Source organism: Pteronotus mesoamericanus, unplaced genomic scaffold (assembly GCF_021234165.1).
Source record: "Pteronotus mesoamericanus isolate MK-2021 breed Mesoamerican mustached bat unplaced genomic scaffold, CSHL_Meso_final contig_105, whole genome shotgun sequence".
Lineage (NCBI taxonomy): Eukaryota > Metazoa > Chordata > Mammalia > Chiroptera > Mormoopidae > Pteronotus > Pteronotus mesoamericanus.
Genome location: NW_026555006.1, coordinates 4,520,697 through 4,543,577, shown reverse-complemented (window position 1 = coordinate 4,543,577; position 22,881 = coordinate 4,520,697). Strand labels below are relative to the sequence as shown.

The 22,881-nt window shown below is 37.2% G+C and overlaps 1 protein-coding gene across 1 annotated transcript in view; it reads right to left on the bottom strand.

Moving 5' to 3' along the window:
• Window positions 1–22,881, bottom strand: part of ZYG11A (zyg-11 family member A, cell cycle regulator) — a 51,575-nt gene that overhangs the window by 8,554 nt on the left and 20,140 nt on the right. Inside the window, exons 4-11 of the mRNA XM_054571991.1 lie at window positions 17,650–17,790; window positions 15,549–15,725; window positions 12,983–13,047; window positions 9,373–9,472; window positions 9,227–9,280; window positions 5,505–5,666; window positions 5,384–5,428; window positions 4,228–4,422 (exon numbers count right to left, since the gene is read on the bottom strand). Coding sequence (XP_054427966.1) covers window positions 4,228–4,422; window positions 5,384–5,428; window positions 5,505–5,666; window positions 9,227–9,280; window positions 9,373–9,472; window positions 12,983–13,047; window positions 15,549–15,725; window positions 17,650–17,790 — 939 coding nt within the window. The remainder of the gene's footprint in view (window positions 1–4,227; window positions 4,423–5,383; window positions 5,429–5,504; window positions 5,667–9,226; window positions 9,281–9,372; window positions 9,473–12,982; window positions 13,048–15,548; window positions 15,726–17,649; window positions 17,791–22,881) is intronic.

The window sequence follows — 22,881 nt, the reverse complement described above, 5'->3', positions numbered from 1 at the left end:
GGCTAGAAAGAAGTATTCAAAGTCACGACAGGCAAGGACCTACATCCAAGGCTACTCTATCCAGCAAAGCTATCATTTAGAATGGAAGAGTAAATCAAGTGGTTCCCAGATAAGGTCAAGTTAAAGGAGTTCATCATCATCAAGCCCTTATTATATGAAATGTTAAAGGGACCTATCTAAGAAAAAGAAGATCAAAAACTATGAACAGTAAAATGACAACAAACTCACAAGGATCAACAACTGAACCTAAATAAACAAAAACAAAAACAAACTAAGCGAACAACTAGAACAGGAACAGAATCACAGAAATGAAGATTACATGGAGGGTTATGAGCAGGGAAGGGGAGGAACGAGAACAGGGGAAAAGGTACAGGGAATAAAAAGCATAAACCCTAGGTACAAAATAGACAAGGGGAAGTTAAGAATAGTATAGGAAATGGAGAAGCAAAGAACTTATATGTATGACCCATGGCCATGAACTAAGCAGGGAGAATGCTGGTGGGAGGGTGTGGGGTGGAGGGGAATATAAGGGAGGAAAAAAAATGGGACAACTGTAGTAGCATAATCAATAAAATATACTTTAAAAAAACAATTAAAAAAACCCCATCAGATAAAGTAAACAGAAGGGGGGACTTTGCTTAAAGATGGAGAACTGAGCATGCATTCACTATTTTCCTAAACCCCATGTACAGAATAATACTTCCAGTTTGAACAGAACCCCCACAAGAGACTTAAGAAGTTGGCACACCAGGAACTGAGATTAGAGATGTGGTTAAAAATAAGAGGACTGGTTGAAAGTATCAAAGAATAAGACTCTCAAATTTTATCTCCCATCCTCCCGTATACTGGGCAACCCCACGAACAACTGTGGGTAGGAGCACCATGGTAAAAATATGAGGCTGGCGTGACAATCTACTGGGTTTGCCCAAAAGCTCATTCATTTTTTTCCATAAGATGGCTCTGGTAGCATTTAACTTTAACTTCATTCAAAACAATTTTGTTAGATTGTATTGTGACAGCTGTCTTATCAGTGTCCATTTAAAAATCTTTATCAAAATCAGTGAATTTTTGTATAGCCATTTTCATATTGAAGGTGGAAGTAAACAACATTTTCGGCATATTATGCTTTATTATTTCAAGAAAGGTAAAAACACACTGACTGGTGTGGCTCAGTGGGTTGGGCGTTGTTCCACAAACCGAAATGTCACTAGTAGACTCCTGGTCAGGACACATGCCTGGATTGTGAGCCAGGTCCCTGGTTGGGGGTTGGGAGTGTGCAAGAAACAGCTGATTGATGTTTCTCTCTCACATCAAAGTTTCTTTCTCTCTTTCTCCCTCTCTTTTCTCTCTCTTTAAAAATAAAGAAAAAAACCTTTTTTTAAGAATGTAAAAACGCAATGAAAATGCAAAAACAGATTTGTGCAGTGTGTGGAGAAGGTGCTGTGACTGATAGAACACATCAAAAGTGGCTTGCAAAGTTTCATGCTGGAGATTTCTCACTGGATGATGTTCCACAGTCAGGTAGACCACTTGAAGCTGACAGCGATCAGATCAAGACACTGATTGAACAACCAATGTTATACCACATGGGAGACAGCTGACATACTAAAAATATCCAAATCAAGGGATGAAAATCATTCGCACCAGCTTGGTTATGTTAATTGTTTTAATGTACGGGTTCCACATAGGTTAAGAGAAAAAAACCCTGACCGTATCTGTGCATGTGATTCTCTACTGAAATGCAATGAAAACGTTCCATTTTTAATACAAAGTGTGACGATGATGAAAAGTGGATACTTTACAATAATGTGGAATGGAAGAGATCATGGGGGCAAGCGAAATGAACCACCACCAACCACACTTAAGGCCAACCTTCATCCAGAGGAAGTGATGTTGTGTATATGGTGGGATTGGAAGGGAGTCCTCTATTATGAGCTCCTTCCGGAAAACCAAATGAGTAACCCCAGCAAGTAAGCACTCAACAAAAAGTGTCAGAATTAGTCAACAGAAAACACATAATCTTCCATCACAATAACGCAAGATTGCATGTTTCTTTGACGACCAGGCAAAAACTGTAACAGCTTGGCTGGGAAGTTCTGATTCCTCCACCATATTGCCCAGACATTGCACCTTTGGATTTCCATTTGTTCCAGTCTTAACAAAATTCTCTTAATGGAAAAAATTTCAATTCCATGAAGACTGCAAAAGGCATCTCAAACAGTTCTTTGCTCAAAAAGATAAAAAAAATCTTGGCAAGGTGGAATTATGAAGTTGCCTGAAAGAAGGCAGAAGGCAGTGGAACAAAATGGTGAATATGTTCTTCAATAAAGTTACTGGTGAAAATGAAAAATGTCTTTTAGTTTTACTTTAAAACCAAATGAACTTTTTGGCCAACCCCATAAATACAAAATGCTGAGACCCTACTGCCCTCAACCTTTTTCCTCTCGTGGGCATTCAGGCTGTTGGCAGTCAAGCTTATAGTTTTCAATCAGGAGAACAGAAGATTCTTCATACAAATCCCAACTAGTTCAGGACAAAAGATCTAATGACACTGATACTGAGGCACAACTAATCCAGGTCACTCTACAGAGAAACCCACAGTTGACAAGTTCCATCCATTGGCACACAGCCTCCAAACAGCTGAGGATCACCATACACTTTAAGAAAATGTGTAACATAAAGGAACAAAAATAGAGGGAAAAAGTAACCTGAAGGAAACAGAGATCTTGGAGGAAGAGAAAATCTAAACCCCCAAATTATCACTGATACCTTTAAAGAGCTAAGATGAGCTTTTGGAAATCAAAAAGAGCAAAAATGAAAAATGCAACAGAAGTTGAACAAGATAAAAAGACAGGTAGGGAAACAGATAAGAAAAGATGAGTCTTGTAGGGCCAACATCCCCAAAACAGGAGTGGAAGAGAGGGATGGGGGCGGAAGGGAGGGAGGCAGAAGCTTCCCAGAACTGAAGAAAGTGAGCTTCCAGAGCCATACATAGTCAAACATAACATGAACATATACCCACACCAAGGTGCATCACTGTGATTTCCAAACACCAAGAACAAAGATCTTAAAGCTTCCACAGAAAAATGGCAAGGGACTTCTCAACAGTTATACTGAGAAGTAAAAGACAACACAGCAATGACATAAAAATGTAGAAGGGAAAATATTTCAAAACTAAAATTCTATACTCAGTCATTTGATAAATTCAATGTGAAGACCTTTTTAAACAGATAAGATCTCAAATTTTCTCTTTCACTCACCACCTCTTCTTAGGAAGCTACTGAAGAATATGATCCAACAGAATGAGGAAATACACCAAAAGAGAGGAAGGCATGCAATTCAGGAAACAGGAAATCCAATATAAGAGAGGCAAAGAGAATCCCCAGACCCTGGCTGGGTGGCTTAGTTAGAGCACTGTCCCACAAACAAAGTTACACGTTCAATTCCCAGTCAGGGCACATACAGGACACCAAAAAAATGCATAAATAAGTGGAACAACAAATCAATGTTTCTTTTGCTCTCTAAAATCAATAAATAAAATTTTTAAAAAAATTCTCCAGGATCACAGTAAAGGAATATCCTGGTATTCCAGCACTATAGCAGATATACAGCTCTGGCTAATGTGGCTCAGTGGACTGAGTGCCAGCCTGTGAACCAAAAGGTCACTGGTTTGAATCCCAGTCAGGGCACATGCCTGGGCTGCAGGCCAGGTCCCTGGGTGGGGGCGTGTGAGAGGTAACCAATTGGTGTTTCTCTAGCACACTGATGTGTCTCTCCCTCACCTTCTCCTTCCTTCCCCTCTCTAAAAAATAAATTTAAAAAAGTTTTTTTAAGAAGAGCAACATTTCTTAGAGATATGAAAGTAAATATCAAAAGAAATAGCTTTAAAAAGAGCTGAATGTGGGAAAGAGAATTGGAATAAGCCATACACAATGCTTGCATGTATAACTTTTATAACAGAAAACTATCACGGGGGGGGAGGGTATAGGTATATTAAATGGTAATGGAAAAAAACACAAAATTTTAAAAAAAGAAAGCAACGCAACAAAATGTTAAAAGAGGGTAGCTTTGAAGGGTAAGATATGGATGACTTACGATTTTTTTAAATATTTTCCTGTGTTTCCCATTTTCTACAATGAAAACATGTTTCTAACACTATTGTAATCTGAACAGGTTTTCTGCAGGAAGAGATTATGCTGGCTCTGTAAAGAAAAACGGCTCTTGTACCAGATCTTGGAGAAGAGTATTCCTCTGAAGGTCAAAGGACATCCAGAGCTGTTTGTCAGATGTCAGGTGGGCTATGATGCCTGCAGCAAAATAGCTGACTTCCATTTCTTTGCTATGGAGCAAGATGCTAATATGCTTCACCACATCTTTGGTCATCAGCTTGGAAGAGAGTTCTCGGACTTCAGCTACGTTGTTCTACAGATCAAATGGAGCAGAGAATATCACAGACAGGAAAGAAAGGGAGAACCAAGAACTGGCTCCTCTCCCTCTCCTAGTGCTCAGCTCAGATACATTCACAACACTCAATCCTATCCTGCTCCCTCTCAATTTAGCCTAATAATTGCAATCCCATCCCCGGTAAGGATGCTCTGCAGGAACAGTCAGTAAGCACTTACTAAGTGCCAGGCACTATACCAGATAGATAAAAAAATTTTTTTATCTACCTTATTTCATCTTTAAAATAGTCATACAAAAATATGACACTCAGACTAACTTGTCAGGTTCACAATGCTAATACCTGATTGAACTAGAATATAAATCCAGGCCTGACTCAAATACTTAACATCCCTGGAGGCCTACTATATATTATATTAGCTTAAGTTTAATAGTAACAATGAAAGGCAGGTAGTATTTTATTTCATATATTGTATTCATTGTCTATGCTATGTAACATATTGCCACAAACCTGGTGGATTAAAACATACACACATTTTTGTCCCTTACAGTTTCTTTGGGTCAGGGGCCCAGGCAAGGCTCAGCTGGCTCAGACCCTAAAGTCTCACAAGGTGGCAAAGTGCCAGTTGGGCTGCGTTCACAACTAGCCCTAGCTGAACCACCAGATGACTGCAGCCACCTGCGTAATTCCACAGGAGACCAGCACAATGATAATGCTGAACTGAATTCAAGCTGTTGATCCACAGATTTGTAAATAAATAAAATGGCTGTTGTTTTAAGCCATAGTCTGTTCATAGCAATAAATGAATGATATATAATGGTATTTACTTTCTAAGGATGACATGAAGATTAAACAAATTAACGCATGTCAGTTGCTTACAAAAGTGCCTAGCATATAGTAGGTACTACATAAATGTTAGTTTTCTGATTTTTAGTAATTAGAATTTTTAGTAATTAGAATTAATTCAAAACAAAACCTTACCAAAAGACCAAGTACTTTGCTTTGTATTGCTGACTCTGAAAAAGTCTGTCAAAAGAATATGAAGGTTACTTTATCATGAAGAAAAGAACTTTTACACATAAACTCAATCCTGAATTCCCACCTCCAAGACTTGGATGAAAATTGACAATCCCTGATTTTCAATAAAGTGTTTGCAGGCAGCTGGAGACTCATCTGTAAGATTCCAAAGTGCTTTCAAAGTAAACAAGAAGGTGACATCATCTAAATTCTCTGTAGTCTTTTGTCTTACTATTGCTAGAAGTTCCTACAAACAAAGAGACAGGAAGTTAGACACAGTAATGATTTACTCAATTCTAGTATAACAAAAACAGCAGTTAAGAAAAGGTTTAGGTCAAACCTCAGTTCTAAACTCAAGTTCTATTACTTAAAGCTTTGTGATCCATTTCTCGCTATAAAGTAAGTTACATCTATCTCCTAGAATTTTTATGAGGATGAAATGAAAAACTTAAAGTTTAAAAAGCACTTAAATCTGGTTCTTGGTGTTTGTTAATAAATCTCATGGTCAAGTACATATCAGCTTTCCATTTATTCATTTACTGAGAATGTCTTGTTATCACCTTCTGGAAGTCAGACACTTGTTCAGATAAGAGAGACGGATCAAAAAATAGTTGGTTTTGCCCTGGCTGGTGTGGCTCAGTGGATTGAGTGCCGGACCTGCATACCAAAGGGTCACCAGTTTGATTCCCAGTCAGGGCACATGTCTAGGTTGTAGGCCAGGTCCCCACTGCGGGGAGTGTGAAAGGCAACCACACACTGATGTTTTTCTCCCTCTTTCTCACTCCCTCCCCTACTTTCTAAAAAATAAATAAAATTTTTTTAAGTTGGTTTTTCTCAACTAAATAAAATAAGTTTGGTAAATGCTATGAAGGAAACACATAAAAAAAATTTACTTCCGAAAATGTGGGAGCAGGGAGCCTTCATAACAAGGTAATACATAAACTGAAACAGAAGAAGAAAAAGAGCACGCTAGCCAGGTGAGAAATGGGAAGAGAGAGAGAGGAGGTGGGAGGAGAAAATATGCCTGGCAAAAAAAAGAAGAAAAAAAAAGAAAAAGAAAAAGAAAAAGTCTGCTGAGCAGGTCAGTATGGCTAGAGGATAAACACTAATATTATAACCATTATGTCCTAATAGTTTCTCATTTAGTTTGAACAAACCACTAACTCCCTTTAACAGTTATTCCAACATACCATTGCAGATCATAGCATGTCTGGATATAGTTAAGCTAGCATTTATGCTTTCTTTCAAGCATATTAAACTGTCCTGTGAGAGGGAAAAAAACCCCAGCTCCTTTCAAGTAACCAGCTAATGAAAAGATATATAACAGCACTAAACAAATCAGAATGCCTGCTTTCGGAAGGAAAGAGACATCTCAATTTTTTACCCAACCCGGATAGGATGTGTCAACAGAGTTTACTGCAAAAATACAGCTGTGAGAACCAAGAGAATATAAGTGAGGCACACAACACTGGTAGCATTAATCTAGACAATAGGGTGAATGGCAACAAGACAAGGGAGGGAGCAGGAGTGAGGCTGACCCTGAAAGGATCGACTGTAGCCACGTCCATGCGTAGATACTTTCCATATTTTATCTTAATGATACTCAAAACAACTGAAATACAGCATTATTCCATGAAAGATGCCTGTTTTTCAGATGATGCCAGCTTTCAGATGCAGAATGTGAGCCACAAAGAGGATAAGTAAATCATCTAAGGTCTTATGGCTCATGGATGAAAATCTGGTTTGTTCTCATCCAAAGCCTGAACTACCTCAAACCGTTTCTCCAAGAACTACAGTGCTATTCTTCCCTCCATGTCACTTTCAGCACTTGCTTATATCAGTATCAGTATCTTTATCTCTTCATCTCTATCTCTACTCCTGTTACCATTTCCAGCAACTCCAATGTTCTTCCATCACATCATCTTGGCATAACTCCTACCTCACTTAAATCCTACTTCATGCCCCACCCCCAAACATCTGAATATTAAAGACCACGCTTGAGTCTCACTTTCATTATCGGCCCCCCCCAGATTTTAAAAGGGCATTTACCTGTACCTGGCAATCCTATATTTCTCAATGAGTTTGCTCTAATGAATATACTATTTCATAATTCTCTCTCCTTAAATTTCAATTGCTATCTTTTTACTTCTCTCATTTGATCACTTCATCTAATTTTTCATTGAGAACTATAGCTATTCCTCCTAATATCTACCAAACTACTTGTACCTCCATCAATGTACTCGGCCTTCCTTTCTGTCCAATTAAAAGACAACATCTTTTCTTCTGCTCTATATATAATTCCAGTACACACATAAAGATTTGGCATCAAATTTATTTCCCTGTCTTGCCTATGCCATCAGTTTTCCCCTTTTCAAAATGAGACCCATGATCATAAAACATGTCTTATTGTATAACCCATCTTGAAAACAAAAATACTGGCCCCCATAAAGTATCTTTATTTCTCTGCTTTCTTTCTCATTAAAATACATCAAGCCCTGGCTGGTGTGGCTCAGTGGATTGAGCGCAGACCTGCAAACTGAAAGGTTGCAGATTTGATCCCTAATCAGGGCATATGCCTGGATTGTAGGTCCCCAGTTGGGGGCATGAGAGAGGCAACCAAATGATTTATCTCTCACACATCGATGTTTCTCTCCTTCTCTTCTCCCATAACTGATAGGTACAAAACAGACAGGGGGAGGTTAAGAATAGTATAGGAAATGGAGAAGCCAAAGAACTTATATGAGAATAACCAATAAAATATACTTTTAAAAAAAGAAGATACAGATAAAAAACATGAGGTCTTTTTAAAAATAAAGTGTGCTATCAATCCCATAGGCATAAAAGAAAAATTTCAACCACATAATAATTTTTAAATTATTGGGTAGCAAAACATGCCTTAAAAAGTAAAAACAAACAGCCAACTGAAGAAAAATGCATGCATCACATATTGTAGTCAAAGGTTTATTCCCTTAATATATAAAGAAATATTCTATATATTAGGGGGAAAAAAGCCAACAACCCAAAAGAAAAACACAAAGGTCATGAATAGATAGTTCCCAGGAACTACAATTCTTTTTTTTTTTTTTAAGATTTTATTTATTTTTTAGGGAGAAGGAAAGGGAGGGAGAAAGAGAGGGGAAGAAACATCAATGTATGAGAGAAACATTGACTGATTGTCTCTCACATGCTCCCAACCGGGGATCTGGGACCTGGGACCTGGGATCTAGCCCACAACCCAGGCATGTGCCCTGACTGGGAATCAAGCTGGCAACTTTCATTTCGCAGGCTGGTGCTCAGCCAACTGAGCCACACCAGTCCGGGTGGAACTGTAATTCTTAAAAAACAACATCAAACAAACAAACAAAAAAAGGATCAAGCCTCATCTTAAAATAAGTGCAAAATAAAATGTACATTTTTTAGTGAGCAATGTTAGCATAATCATAATGTAAACACTAATTATTGATTTATTAATATTGCGATATAAGTTTATTGTGGCTGGTGGAGGTGATAATTTGTAGAGATATATGCAGGAGAGCTAAGTCCTTTACCATAGCAGCAGAAACACTAGATAACATCTAAACCTAGTAAATCAAGAATTTGTAAGAAAATTTTAAAAGCTGCCATTACAAACAAGCATTTATTTAGAGATGTGGAGGTAAGCACTGTAACAGTAGAGAGTAATTTCTTCTTGGAGCAGGTCTTACAGATTTTTCATTTTTTAGGCCTTTCAGAACGATTTAATTTTATAAACTATGTTCATAAATTACTTTCATTGACAAAAACTTATAAAACTGACAATCAACCTACCTTAACTGCCATGAAGAGCTCTTCTTTAAGTTGTGCTGTTTGCTCAGGTGAGAGCTATAAGGAAACAAAAAGCCAAAAGTGAAATATTAGATCACCGTCAAAGCTTGACTAAGGGAAGAGAGATCTTACCTTCAGCAATCACATACCTGCAAGGCTAGAATAGAGGTGATGCTCACCGCCATTGTTTGCATCTTGGGGTTTTCATGCTTACGAAGCCACCTCATAACAAATTTGGCAGCATCAAACCTGAAAGGCAGTATTTTTTTCTCACAATAACGTTTGTAAAACTGTATACGAGGAATGAATGGAGAAATCACTTAGCGAACCCCAACAAATTCTGTAACAAAAGTAGTCTCAACTTCTAAAGCCTCAGCTATGAAAACCAAAAGCAATTGGTAGAGAGAAATCAGAAGGGTAAGGGGAGATGTGTGAATGAGAGTGTAAGCAAAACACAGAGGATTCAAAGAAAGATGTGCAGATTTAAGAAAGATTTATTTTTTTTAGCATCTACTTTCTGCTATGATTGGTCTGAAAAAGAAGTTCCCTGAAATATAGTAATCTGTAGTCTGAACTGTAGACAGTGCTAAAATGCCACAGCAAACAAATCAATTAGCTAGAGTGAATTCATGCCCCGTTGTAGGGGAAGCTGTCACTAAGCTCTCAACACTACTATGTAGGAACAAAGACTGAGTTGAGAAAGATGTTTTCAAGAGAAGTTGGAAATACAGATCTTTTTTTTAAATGAGGAGGACCACCTTCCCTACCATTTTTTTAAAAGTCAACTCCCAGAAGAATCAATATGATGGAGAAGTGAGTGGAAGTCACACTGATCTCCTCCCAGGACCAGCCTGGAATTACATCTCAACTGTAGAGAAATCACCTGGAACAAACAACTGAACAATAGCGAAAAAGGAGCCTTTTCACTTTGGAGAGACAGAAGAATCAGCTTTAGCACAACCTAACTGGTAAGGAATGTGGCAGAGACTCGAGAAGGTGGGTGGGGTGCCCATGGGCAGCAGCACCAGAAGGATATTGAAACAGCCAGTTGGATCCCCCTGAGATGAGCGAGGTCTAAATCATAAGCAGGGATCACCAGCCCAGAGCACCACAGCCCAAGAAGTACACAGATAACAGCCAGCTGCAAAAAGTGGCAGCGTCGCTCTCTGACAAAGAGGGGCGGCTGGAGACGCAAAGAACCGTTTAAAGGGCCAAGGCATAAATTTTTGTTTGCAGCCACTTACCCTGGGCACCAGCAAAGGTGGGGGCAGAGTGGGCTGGAGACATCTGAGGAGGGGCTGGGGAGAGAAGCTTTGGGGAGAGAACTGAGAGTGGCCGGCGGGATCCCGGTGCTGACTCATTCCCCATGCGGCAGCAACCATCTTGCTAAGGGAGACCACTCCCCTGAGCAGCGGCAGCATAAGAGGACCCAATAACCTTGCCCCCAGAAGGGACTCTGCCCCGCCCTGTGATGTTTCTAAGCCTGATTGCTGAGTGCAGACTGACTAGATTAACAGCTGAAGGAGACAGCCACAGACTGTAGATGCCTGGAAGCCTCGAACAGACTGTCTAAATTCAGACAGGGCTAATATCTGACATTATCAGAGGAAGATCCAGAAAGAAGAAAAAAACAGCAGTCTCCTACCATAGAAGTTCACACCACAAAGTCAGGAAATCAAGACAAATCAACTTAAGAAACAGAAGCAAAAAAAAAGAGTCTCACAAATAATGGGAAGACAAAGAAACACCCCCCAATCGAAGGGAAAGGAGGAATCTCCACAAAAAGAACTAAATGAAAGAGAGGCAAGTAAACTATCAGATATTGAGTTCAAAACAATTGTTCTAAGGAAGTTCAGTGAGCTCAGAGAGAATTACAAAAACTACAGGGAAACTGCGAGGAACTTACTGAAAACTATATCAGAATGAAAAAGGACAAAAAACTATCAATAAGAGACAAGAGAAAATGAAGAATATAATTTCTGAATTGAAGAACATGGTCGAAGGAATCAAAAGCATGCTAGATGAAGCACAGGATCAAATCAGCGAGTGGAGGGCAAGGTAGAAAAAAGCTCCCAGAAAGAGCAAGAAAATGAAAGAAGACCAAAAAAGAATGAAGAGGCCATTCAGGGCAATGCAGGACAACCTGAAACGTAATAATATCCATATAATAGGGATTTCAGAAGAAGAGGAGCAAGGGATAGAGAACCTGTTTGAAAAAGTAATGATGGAAAACTTCCCTAATTGAAGGAGAGAAAAAGTCACTCAAGTCCAGTAAGCCCAGAGGGTCCCATTCAAGAGGAACCCAATGAGGCCCACTCCAAGACACATCATCATTAAAATGGGAAATATCAAAGATAAACAGAGAATCCTAAAGGCAGCAAGGGAGATGAAGGCAGTAACATATAAGGGAGCCCCAATACAGCTAGCATCTGACTTTTCAACAGAGACACTGCAAGCCAGAAGGGAATGGCAAGAAATATTCCACGTAATGAAAAGCAAAGGCCTGCAACCAAAACTGCTCTACCCAGCAAGGCTCTCAATTAAAATGAAAGGCGAAACAAGGAGTTTCCCAGACAAAAGAAGGCTAAAAGAGCACACCTTCACAAAATCAGCATTGCAACATATGCTAAAGGGGCTGCTTTAAGAAGATGAAGAAAAAAAGTCTATGAATACCCAGCTCCTTTCAGTCACCAATACTTGATATTACCAATATTGTTAATACTTATTAATCTGATTGTGACAATGACGTGCTATTTTAATTGTAACTTTATTATTTGTTGAAACTAAACCTGTTTTTGTATATTTCTTGGCTATTTCTATTATTTTTTTAAAAAAGCTTTAAATGACTTTTTGGGATTCTTTATCCATTTTTTTGATGAAATGTAGAATTTTTTCCCTCAAAAAAAAAAAAAAGACAAAAAAACCCCAAAACAACTATTAACCCTTTTATAGATGTGTTGCAAATACTTTCCTATTACTTGTTCTTTAATTTTTTTTACATGAATATTACTGTATAGTCTTAAATGTTTAATATAGTCATAGTGTCAATACTTTATAGCTTCTAGGTTTGAATATGTTACTTCAGGGTAAGAAAAATATTATTTTGTATTTTTGCCTAACACTCCTTAGATTTTACATATTGATTTTTAACTCACCTGAATATTCTTGCATAATGTGTGAAATAGGGCTCTATATTTGTTTTATTTCAAGTAATAGTGATCTACATGTCTTATATGTTAAATAAGTCTTATTTTCCCCATTGATTTGAACTATCAATTTAATCATATATTACATTGTTAGAAAGATACATGTTTGTTTATAGAATGCTCATTTTATTTCATTGATCTACTTATTACTGTGCAACTGTCTTGATTGCTCATGGATTTAAATTTTTTAATATTTTATAATGGATCATGACATTAAAAAAGTAAATAAAATCAATCTGCATTAGAAAGAAAGAAAGAAAGAAAGAACTCCTACCTTTTGTGACAACATGGATGGAAATGGAGAATATTATGCTACGTGAAATAAACCAGTCAGTGAAAGACAAATACCATATGATCTCACCTATAAGTGAAATCTATTCAACAAAATAAATTAACGAACCAAATAAACCACAGGCAAGAAAACATGGAGCAGACTGAAAGGGACCAGCGGGACGGGGAAGGAGGACAATGGGTATAAATTACCCAAAAGCCAACAATGCTCAGAGGAGCATTGGTCAACACCCCAAAATAAAATGACCAACTTTCTACTTGCCTGTCAAATGGAACATCCACAAGAATCCTGGAATTGGTTAAGGAGAGAAGACAATTCTTCTGTAACTTTAAGGAAATAAAGATAATTAATTCTGAGTAAATGTGTACTCAATTCTAAGTAAAGGTTCTACCGGTAATGAGCTTTTCTGTGCACTTGGCCCTCTCCAAGTTCTTAATTTAATCCTACCGATAAACTCTGTCACATGCACTTTTGCCTAAGAAACAATCACCCCTCCTTTTTTTGGCAAAAAGGGGTCTATGTGGAGAGTGGAGTGGCCTCGTGTATGTCAGTCCCAAATAACTACCTGAAGCCTAGCCCATCTACTAAATGACAAATATTCTTACCATATCTCACACCTAACTATGCTAGAGCTTCTACTTTCTACCTAAGATTTGGTAGGGGCTAAACTGGGCCTTTATAGATAGGCAAGAAAGAGGAAAGGCCTCCTGGGAAACCTATAGGAATAGAGAAATACAGTATCTCTTATGAAAGGCCATGAGTAGGCCAGTATGACAAAAGTATAATGTCCAAGAGGCAGGGGCAGAAACCTGAAATGCCAACAGGAACTAGGCAGTAACATAAATAAGTGAAGAAGACTGAGTACCAACCAGCAGGGGAGTGGTAGAAATTAGGGCAAAACTGGGAAATCCATGCCCTCTCATAAGGGCAGTTGTTACCCATCTCTGACAATTAACATGCAGGAATTAAGACTGAATTGAGAAGGATCTTCCAACTTTCTAAGAGAAAGTAGACATAAAAAATATTTTTAAATGAGGGAAAACCACTTTCTTACTGTATTTTTCAAAATCAGTTACCAGTCCTGACTGGTATGGTGCAGTGGGTTGGATGTCATCCCACAAACCCAAAGGTTGCTGGTTGATTCCTGGTCAGGGCACAGGCCTGGGTTGTGGGCCAGGTCCCTGGCTGGGGACATGTGAGAGGCAAATGATCAATGTTTCTTCACACATGCATGTTTCTCTCCCTTTTCTTCCCTCCCTCCACCTCTCTCTAAAAATAAATAAAATTTTTAAAGACAGAACAAAATCAATTTCCACTTTAAGTACACACTTCAATTAGTTTGAAAAATTTATGTAGCTGTATAACCACTAACCCCCACCCGCAACCACCACAATCGTGGAAAAAAAAAAACAAAACCGGTATCACCCCAAAGAGTTCCACTTTGCCCCTTCTAATCAATCCTGACCTTGCAAACCCTAGCCCCGGTAAATTATATTGTCATTACGTTAGTCTGCTCTAAGTTTCCACATAAATGGAATCAGATAGTAACTACTCTTTGTGCCTGGATTACTTTGCTTAGCATGTAATGTTTTTGAGATTCATTCATATACTTCAATCAATACTTCATTCCTTTGTACTGCCAAATACTATTTCCTTATATGAACATATCACAATGTTTATCTATTCACCTATTGTTTGACATTTGGTAAGTTTTCAGGTTTACATGATCATGAATAAAGATATGAACATTTGTGTACAAGTGTTTATATGGACATAGGTTTTCATTTCTTTATGAGTAGAATGACTGGGTAGTATGGAAGGGTATGTCTAACTTTTAAAGAAGCTATAATACTGGTCAACTGTTAGTTGTATCATTCTACATTCTCAACATCATTATATGAGAATTTCAGGTGCTCCACATCCTTGCAAATACTTTGTATGGTTAGTCTTTTAATTTCAACCAGTATAGGGACTGTGTAGTAATAACTCATTGTGATTTTTACCTGCATTTCCCTTGTGACTGAAGATAAGAATCTTGTAATGTGCTAATTTGTCATCTGCATATGTTCTTTGGTGAAATGTCTTTTCAAAATCTTGTGGCTTTTCTAAAATTTGGTTTGGCTGTGTTACTGAAAAGTTCTTTATATTCTGGCTAAAAGATTTTTGTCATATATACAGGGTGAGGCAAAAGCAGGTATACAGTTGTTTGTATGGAAAATAATACAATAAGTAATGATATAAGAATAAACTCTGTTTCCTGTACTCACAACTGTAAACCTACATTTTCCCCACCCCATATAATGAACATTTTCCCCAGCCAATGGCTTACCTTTTGATTTTTTAAAATGTTTTACGTGTGTCTCTCAAAGTTAAATTTTACGTGTATCTGAGTTAAATTTTTTGAATTCTGATTTATTTTTCTTTTATGATGTATGTTTTTGTATCCTAAGAAAACTTTGCCTACTCCAAGATCACAACTATTTTCTCCTTTGTTTTCTTCTAGAAGTTTTATGGTTTTAACTTTAGATATAGATTATTCAATTCGATTTAATTTTCACACATAATGTAAAACCTATAATGATGCACCAAAAGTGTTAATAGATGTTTCTGAGTAACTGGTTTCTGAGAAATTTCAAAAATTTCAACCATATTGCTTATCCATATTTCCTTTTTTTTGTCTACAATAAGCTTAAATTCCTTATCTATTCTCTCTCTTGTTCTTTCACTCTCAGAGAGGATAAAAAAATCAACTAAATAATAAATAATACATAGTTTTCATGTATTTGTCCCGAAGTAAAAGCAGAGTCAAGTATTTACTTTAAATTACCTGCTGGTAATGGGGGAAATTTTTCAGAGCCTTGAAAAGTAAACAGGTGACCTCTGACAACAGACGAACAGGTATTCCCCTGGCCAGGCCCTGGCGTGTTAAGTTGAGGGCACAAGCACTGGCTGTGAACTGCACTGGCAAATCCAATGGATGGTTCCTCATTCCTACAGCCACAAGCTGAAAATGAACTTGTTTTTAGCGGCTATGACAACATTAGCATTCTTTATATTGTCTTTTGTTAACTGGCAAAAATATTTGATCACTGGGAGAGATAGTATCAGTTTCTCCCTATCCTCAGCATTTATTTTTAGAACAGCAGCAATACCTTCTAACCCAAATACAGCCATTAACGAGCTGTGTGACTTCAGGCAAGTCACTTGGCCTTGTCTGGACCATCATTGCCTCATCTGTGACTTCATAATCATTTACTTAGGCTCACACCATATAAGGCATGGCAATAAGTACTATGGGGAACACAAACATGAATCACTTATAACCCTAGTCCTTAGCATACAACCTTGTGAGAGAAATAAGGTATGTAAACAAATAACATTGTGAAAGATGTCAAAACTTGAAACAAAAAAGAAAAAGCACCATAAAAAAGGTAGAAATAAAATGCTGCCTGAGGTAGTTATAGAGGAAGCAATTATTTCTGGCATGGAATCAAAGAGCTTAATTCCAAGAGCACAATTAGGCAAGGGTTTCAGATAGGAGTGAAAAAAGGAGATGGAGGAGGAAGAAATCTGAATTTGAAAAGTGATAAAACATAACATCAGAATGCTAACTAGAAGACAGGCTGTGGAAGACCTAGAACAAAATATAAAATGAAGGCGTTGGACCACACTTTACCACACCTGCTCGAATATTTATGGACAATGGGAACTGTCTTGTCTACCAAATAGGGATAATCATCCCTATGGGTCTTGGTGATAGGTCTGCTGATATTTAAGGATGATTTTAAGAGATCAGAGACCCTTACCCTGGAAGCTACATGAACTCATGGAATCTAGAGACAGACCTAGGGTACACTTACTTTTACTATGGAAAATGACTCTTTCTAGATTGCTAAACTACTCTTGGGATTTCATTAGATTACCATTATCTGCTATTTAAATATGTGGAAACCAAAAGAAACATGATTTTCAAAAATCACAGATTCTTAGATATGAAGAGGATTTTTAGAACATCTAATTCAATCTTACTACAGATAGGAAACAAAAGCCCAGTTTTTTCTTCATACAGTACTGCTTTTAAGTTATATATTTAATCTCCCATGGTAAAAAATAGCCACATGTTTAAAGAACTGCAAAAAATTACAAATAATAAAGACAAAGTGATTTTAAGGCTTTATTTTCATATTTCATTTAATTTTAAGTCATTGCAGTTTTCTTTCCCAAACCACTTAATACTTGCAATTAGATTTAAAATAAATTCCCCCTCCCATAAACCAAAGCAATGCCTGGCCCTATCAATACTGGTAATTTTACTTCATTCACAAAATACTTTAAATGGGAGATTCAGCCATCTTCGATTATTTTTATTTTGTTCTGTTCTTATTGGGGATACTGTTATTGTTTTCTTTCAGAAAAACCAGATGTTAGATTTTAAAGAGTACACAAATAAATAACATTTAGGGCAAAGTGAATTCATGTTTATGGATAAGCCAGTCCTATTTAGCAAAATAGTGCAAAGGTCCTATTATCCCTTTCACAAACTGCATTTTAAAAACTGGGGGGTGGGGAGGTGAGGCTGGGGGTAGAGGGTTTGAGCAAAAAAGGAGAAGAACTGGTGGACACAGACAATAGTGTAGTGATTGAGGGGGTGTGAGCGGTGGGTGGAGGTAGAAGAGGATATGGGGAGATAAATGGTAATGGAGAAAAATTTAAAAATGAAAAAAAACAAACTAGATCATTCAGGTTGATTCAGATACTCAAAAAGAGATGGCAGTTACACCTAACACTGCTTTACTTTCTCTATGAGGGCATTTTGATTCACTATAGAATGAGGCATACAAGTTAAGGTATTCAATGTGTCTAGTGAACAACTTTAGTTGAATCAAGTAAGAAGGCATAACAAAACTACCTTTCTGAGGTATACTTACCTTTAAAAGAGCAGGCATGGTTACCTGCATTGAAAACGTCTCTGTAAAGAGCCTGTAGAGGGCTTCCTTCATAAAACATGACCTGTTTCTGTACTGGCTCAATGCTTCTGAAATCTGAATCATATTGGCTTCTCCAGCGACCTGAAAGACAAAGATGGTACCCATAGGTTTCACTGTACATCTTTGAGCACTGGCTTTAGGGGACGCATTTATTATTGTTTGAAACAATAATAAATGTTCAATTAAATTTTTCCAGGTACTACCATGCAAAGTTGCTCTCATTCAACCATAATTTTAAGTAAATGTTCTCCTCAGCATCATTTTGACAGATGGGTCCAGAGAGGGAAGAATGTTGCTAAATGTAACAAACCAATTAAGTGGAGAAGCCAGATTCAAATAAATACCATCTCCCTACAACTATATTACAGTTAACACCTCAAATGAATAATGAACAGCATGTAAATTTTTAAGCAACCAGTAACCATGAATACATGTCTTCTAAGTACTCACTCAACAGGATAAATTAGACAATAAAAGACAAAAAAGGCCACATAAAATTACTACAATGGAAAAGGAGTTGACTTTTTTCAGAAGTGTTATTTTTACTTATTACTTATTTCTTGTAAAGATTTATTTTTAGAGAGTGAAGAGGAGACAGGCAGAAACATCAGAAACATCAATATGTGAAACATCAATTGGTTGCCTTTCATACACCCCAAACTGGAGACCTGCCCGCAACTCAGGCATGTGCCCTGACTGGGAATCGAACCAGCGACCTTTTGGTTCACAGGCTGGCACTCAATCCACTGAGCCACACCAGCTAGGGCTATTTATCTTTTATATAATATCAATATAATTTTGCCTTGCTACCACTGAATAATTTCAAGTCTGTTACCCTCCTATTCTAAACCATGAAGTCAACAAGCAATATAAATAAAACGAGGTATGACTCAGTTTTTACCTTTCTTGGGTAGTGGAGAGAAAGAAAAAGAGGGGAGGGAAGAAGAGGGGAGTGGAATCCCAGGATCTTGGAAAATGAAAGAAAAATAACCCATTCTCCCTTCACATGACCAGTAATATCATCATCCATTGAAGAAATCTCAAATCACTAAACTGACAGGAGAGTGCTTTTGAGTTAGGAATCCAGTAAGTGCCAATAAATAAAGAGATTCAAACCAATTCCATGTAAAGCTCCTGTAAGAGAATTTTTTAAAAAGCCAATCTACACATTTGAGCTGGAAAAGTTCTTCCTATAAACCAACAAATCAGAAGGAAACTGTTAATACCGCAATTTAAACTGAATTAAATATTCTAAATTAGCATTTTAGGATAGAAAAAAAACTTAAAAAGATGATGGGCTCATTAAATTCAGGAAAGAAAAAAAAATCATATTAAATGTAAAGATTAAGTTATGAAGTACCCAAGGAAGGATTTAAATGAAATTTAAATTTAATTTTAAAATTTAAATAAAAATTTACTAAGAAGAAACGCAAGAAACAAGGAAATTTTAAAAAGTAAGAAAAAAGGATATAGGATTGAGTGCTGATATGGAAAAAAGACAAAGATCCAACATATATGTACTTGGAAGTGCCTGGGCAAGAAGTGAACTAATACTATCAAGGGAAACTTTTCAGAAATATAAAAAGACCTAAATCAATACACTGAAAAAACCCACCAAGTAACTGGGACATAATGTGCAACCTACTCTCAAATTGTTCTAAAAAAATTGTGAGTACAGAGAACAGATGATAAAACAAATGTGGCAAAATGTTTCAAATTCATAAATGCAAGTTAAAAATTATTTCCAAATAATTTTTAAAGTATTATACACTCACTCTGGCTGGTGTGGCTCAGTGGATTGAGTGCCAGCGTGAGAACCAAAGGGTCACCAGTTCGATTCCCAGTCAAGGCACATGCCTGGGTTGCAGGCCAGATCCCCAGTAGGAGGCATGCGAGAGGCAACTACACACGGATGTTTCTCCTCCCTTTTTTTCCCCCCTTCTTTCCCCTCTCCCTAAAAATAAATAAATAAAATCTAAAGTATTATACACTCATATACAGAATTTAATGAACAAAATGAACAAGCAAAACAGAGACTCAGAAAGAGAGCAGGCTGACAGCTGGAAAGATTGAGCAAAAAGAGAAAGAGGGAGAGCAGGGGAGGGAGAGAGAGAGGAAGAGAGAAAGGGAAAGAACACTCATGGACAGGGACAGCAGCGTGGGAATTGCGCAGGGAGAGGTCAGGGGAGGTGGAAGAGGGTATGGGAGGATAAACGGTGATGTGAAAAAGTACATGAACAGATATAAATAAATTTAAAAAAATAGTATTATGCACATACATCAATTGCCCAAGGACCCACACATTATTAAAAATCTAAACAAGGGATATATTCTAGGCAGAAAACGGGGGTGAGGCAGGGGTTTAGGCATAGAAGGTTCGAGCGAAAAGGAAAAAGCATTCACGGACATGAAAGCAGTGCAGTGATTGCAGGGGGAGGAGGTATAAGGGGGGCAAATGTTAATGAAAAAAATACAGTTAAAAATACGATTAGCCCTGGCTGCTGTGGCTCAGTGGATTGAGCACTGGCCCACAAACCAAAGGATCCTTGGTTTGATTCCCAGTCAGTGCACATGCCTGGGTTGCAGGTCAGGCCCCTAGTAGGGGGCACGTGAAAGGCAGCCACACATAGACGTTTCTCTCTCTCTTTCTCTCTTCCTTCCCCTCTATCTAAAAATAAATACAATCTTTTTTAAAAAATACAATAAAAAAATAAAAAAGGGTATTGTGATCATTCATATGTAGGAGGTCCAACAAAGTATAAGCCACTGCAAGACCAAACAGAAGAACCCTGACTGGTGTTGCTCAGGGGGTTGGGTGTGGTCCCACAAACCTAAGGGTCACTGGTTAATTCCTGGTTGTGGGCCAGCCCCTGATTGGGAGTGTGTGGTCAATGTTTCTCTTCCTCTCTTTCTCCCTCCCTTCCCCTCATTCTAAATATAAATACAATTTTTTTTTTTTTTTAAAGATCAAACAGGAGACCAGATAGCCATTGTGTCATCCTCTCTCCTTGGCTTCCTGGAGATGCCATTACTGAACAATCATCCTAAGGACTTTGTGCCAGAACCCACTATGGGATCCATGAGAATTTCCCAGCAAATGAAAATGTTGCATGGCTTTTAATACTAACGGTGGGTGCCCTTTCTGCCCATTTAATTTTTTTTAATTTATTAAAATATAGTTAACATACAATATTATATTAGTTTCAAGTGTACAAGGTAGTCAACATTTATATATCTAATGAAGTGATCACAACAATAAGTTTAATAAACCATCTGACAGCATATAAAGTTACTACCATATCACTGACTGTATTCTCTATGCTGTACATTACATCCCTTCACTTATTTATTTTATAACTGGAAATTTGTACCTCTTGTTCATTCATTTTAAAAGAGTTAAGTTCGTACATATTTCCCATTCTAATTTTGGGTCCAAGAATTAACATATTTATTATGTTTCAAGGCTTCACTAAAATTTTAATGTATGCAAACTTTTGATCAACACAAAGAACAAAAATATTTCGTGTATTTTGCATCTAATTTGAAAGATAGGCGTATTTCTGTTAAGTAAAAGATTTTCTGAAACACACCTTTTAAACTTACCATATCTTATACCCCACATAAGGTTGAATTAAATAACCTCTTTATTAATTAAGATCTGTATAGTTTCTTAGTAATGGGAAGATTGTGGTCTCTCCTCTCCATCCCCCAATATCCAACACTGTACACAATGCATAATTTAAAAATTTCAAAATACACTATGCTGACATGTATTCTAGATAAGTTTACTGAAACAAAACTTCCCATTTTCTGTTGTCCTACTTGCTTTAATAGTTAGTATCTTAACTACATTCCAGCACTTGCCCCACATTATTGTATACACCAAATATTTATGTGCTAAAATCTATTTCTTTTATATCACTGTGGTCTTTAGATCACTGTGCTATTAAATGCTTTTAATCTTAAACAGGTCGAGATCTATATCCCTGATAAACAATTCTCTACTGTACATATTTAACTGAAAGTTCAAAGTTTATCTTTATTTCAAGCCAAATGATGTAAGCGATGGCTTCTACCTTCATTAGAGATGCCAGAAAATTAAAAGGACTTTAAAACACAACAATTGCTGTTTTCAAATTAAAGGAATAAAATGTAAAAGCAACTAATGACTACAAATCACTTTATTCTCTCATCCTAAGAAGAATTACGTAAGGTATATCATAAAGGGTTCTTTTTAAGCAGTGCTTCTGAACTTTGGCTGCACATTAGAATTACTGGGAGCTTTTAAAATCTTGACTCCCAAAAGGGCTCATGAACAAGGACAACAGTGTGATGATTGCAGGGGAGTATAAAGCGACTAAATGGTAATGGGGAAAAAAAATACAATAAAAAATAATTAAATAAAAATTAAATTAGAACCTTAATGCTCAGGCCAAATCTCAAACAAATTAAATTAGAATCCTTGGGGATGTGACATAAATATGAGTATATTTTAAAGCTTCTGAAGTGATTAAAATGTACACTTGAGGAAAAGAACCACTGTTTTAAAAAAGAAATATTCTACAACATAAATATTTAAATATATGTTCCTTTAAAAACAGTACCATGAGAGGCTATAAACTTATTCCAGCCACATTCAAAACTTTTCTTAAGGCTCTTTTAAAATTCCTTTGTGTCATATCTTCACCAAAACTGGTGTTAGCCATGTTGATCACCTGCCTTATTAATTAAATTCAGCTGTTAACAGAGGTGAAGAACACATGTTCTAGAGTCACAAAGATTTGCGTACAAGTCCTAGCTATACCATTTAACATTTCTATGATTGTAGATAAGTAGCTTAACCTCCCTGAGCACCCATTCCCTCAACTGTCAAGTGGGAGGATTAAAATAGAAAATAATGTGCACAATATGATATCTGGCAGACAGGAGGTGATGTATAAATGACTGCACCCTATCTTTATGAAGCTGGACTAAATACATGGAAGCCAGGATTGTATATTGTTTAAGATTATATTTCTAGCCCTGGCTGGTGTGGCTCAGTGGACTGAGTGCTGTCCTGTAAACCAAAAGGTCACTGGTTCAATTCCCAGTCAAGGAACATGCCTGATTTTCTGGCCAGGTCCCCAGTTGGGGGGTGTGAGAGAGGCAACCAATCAATGTTTTCTCTTTCAC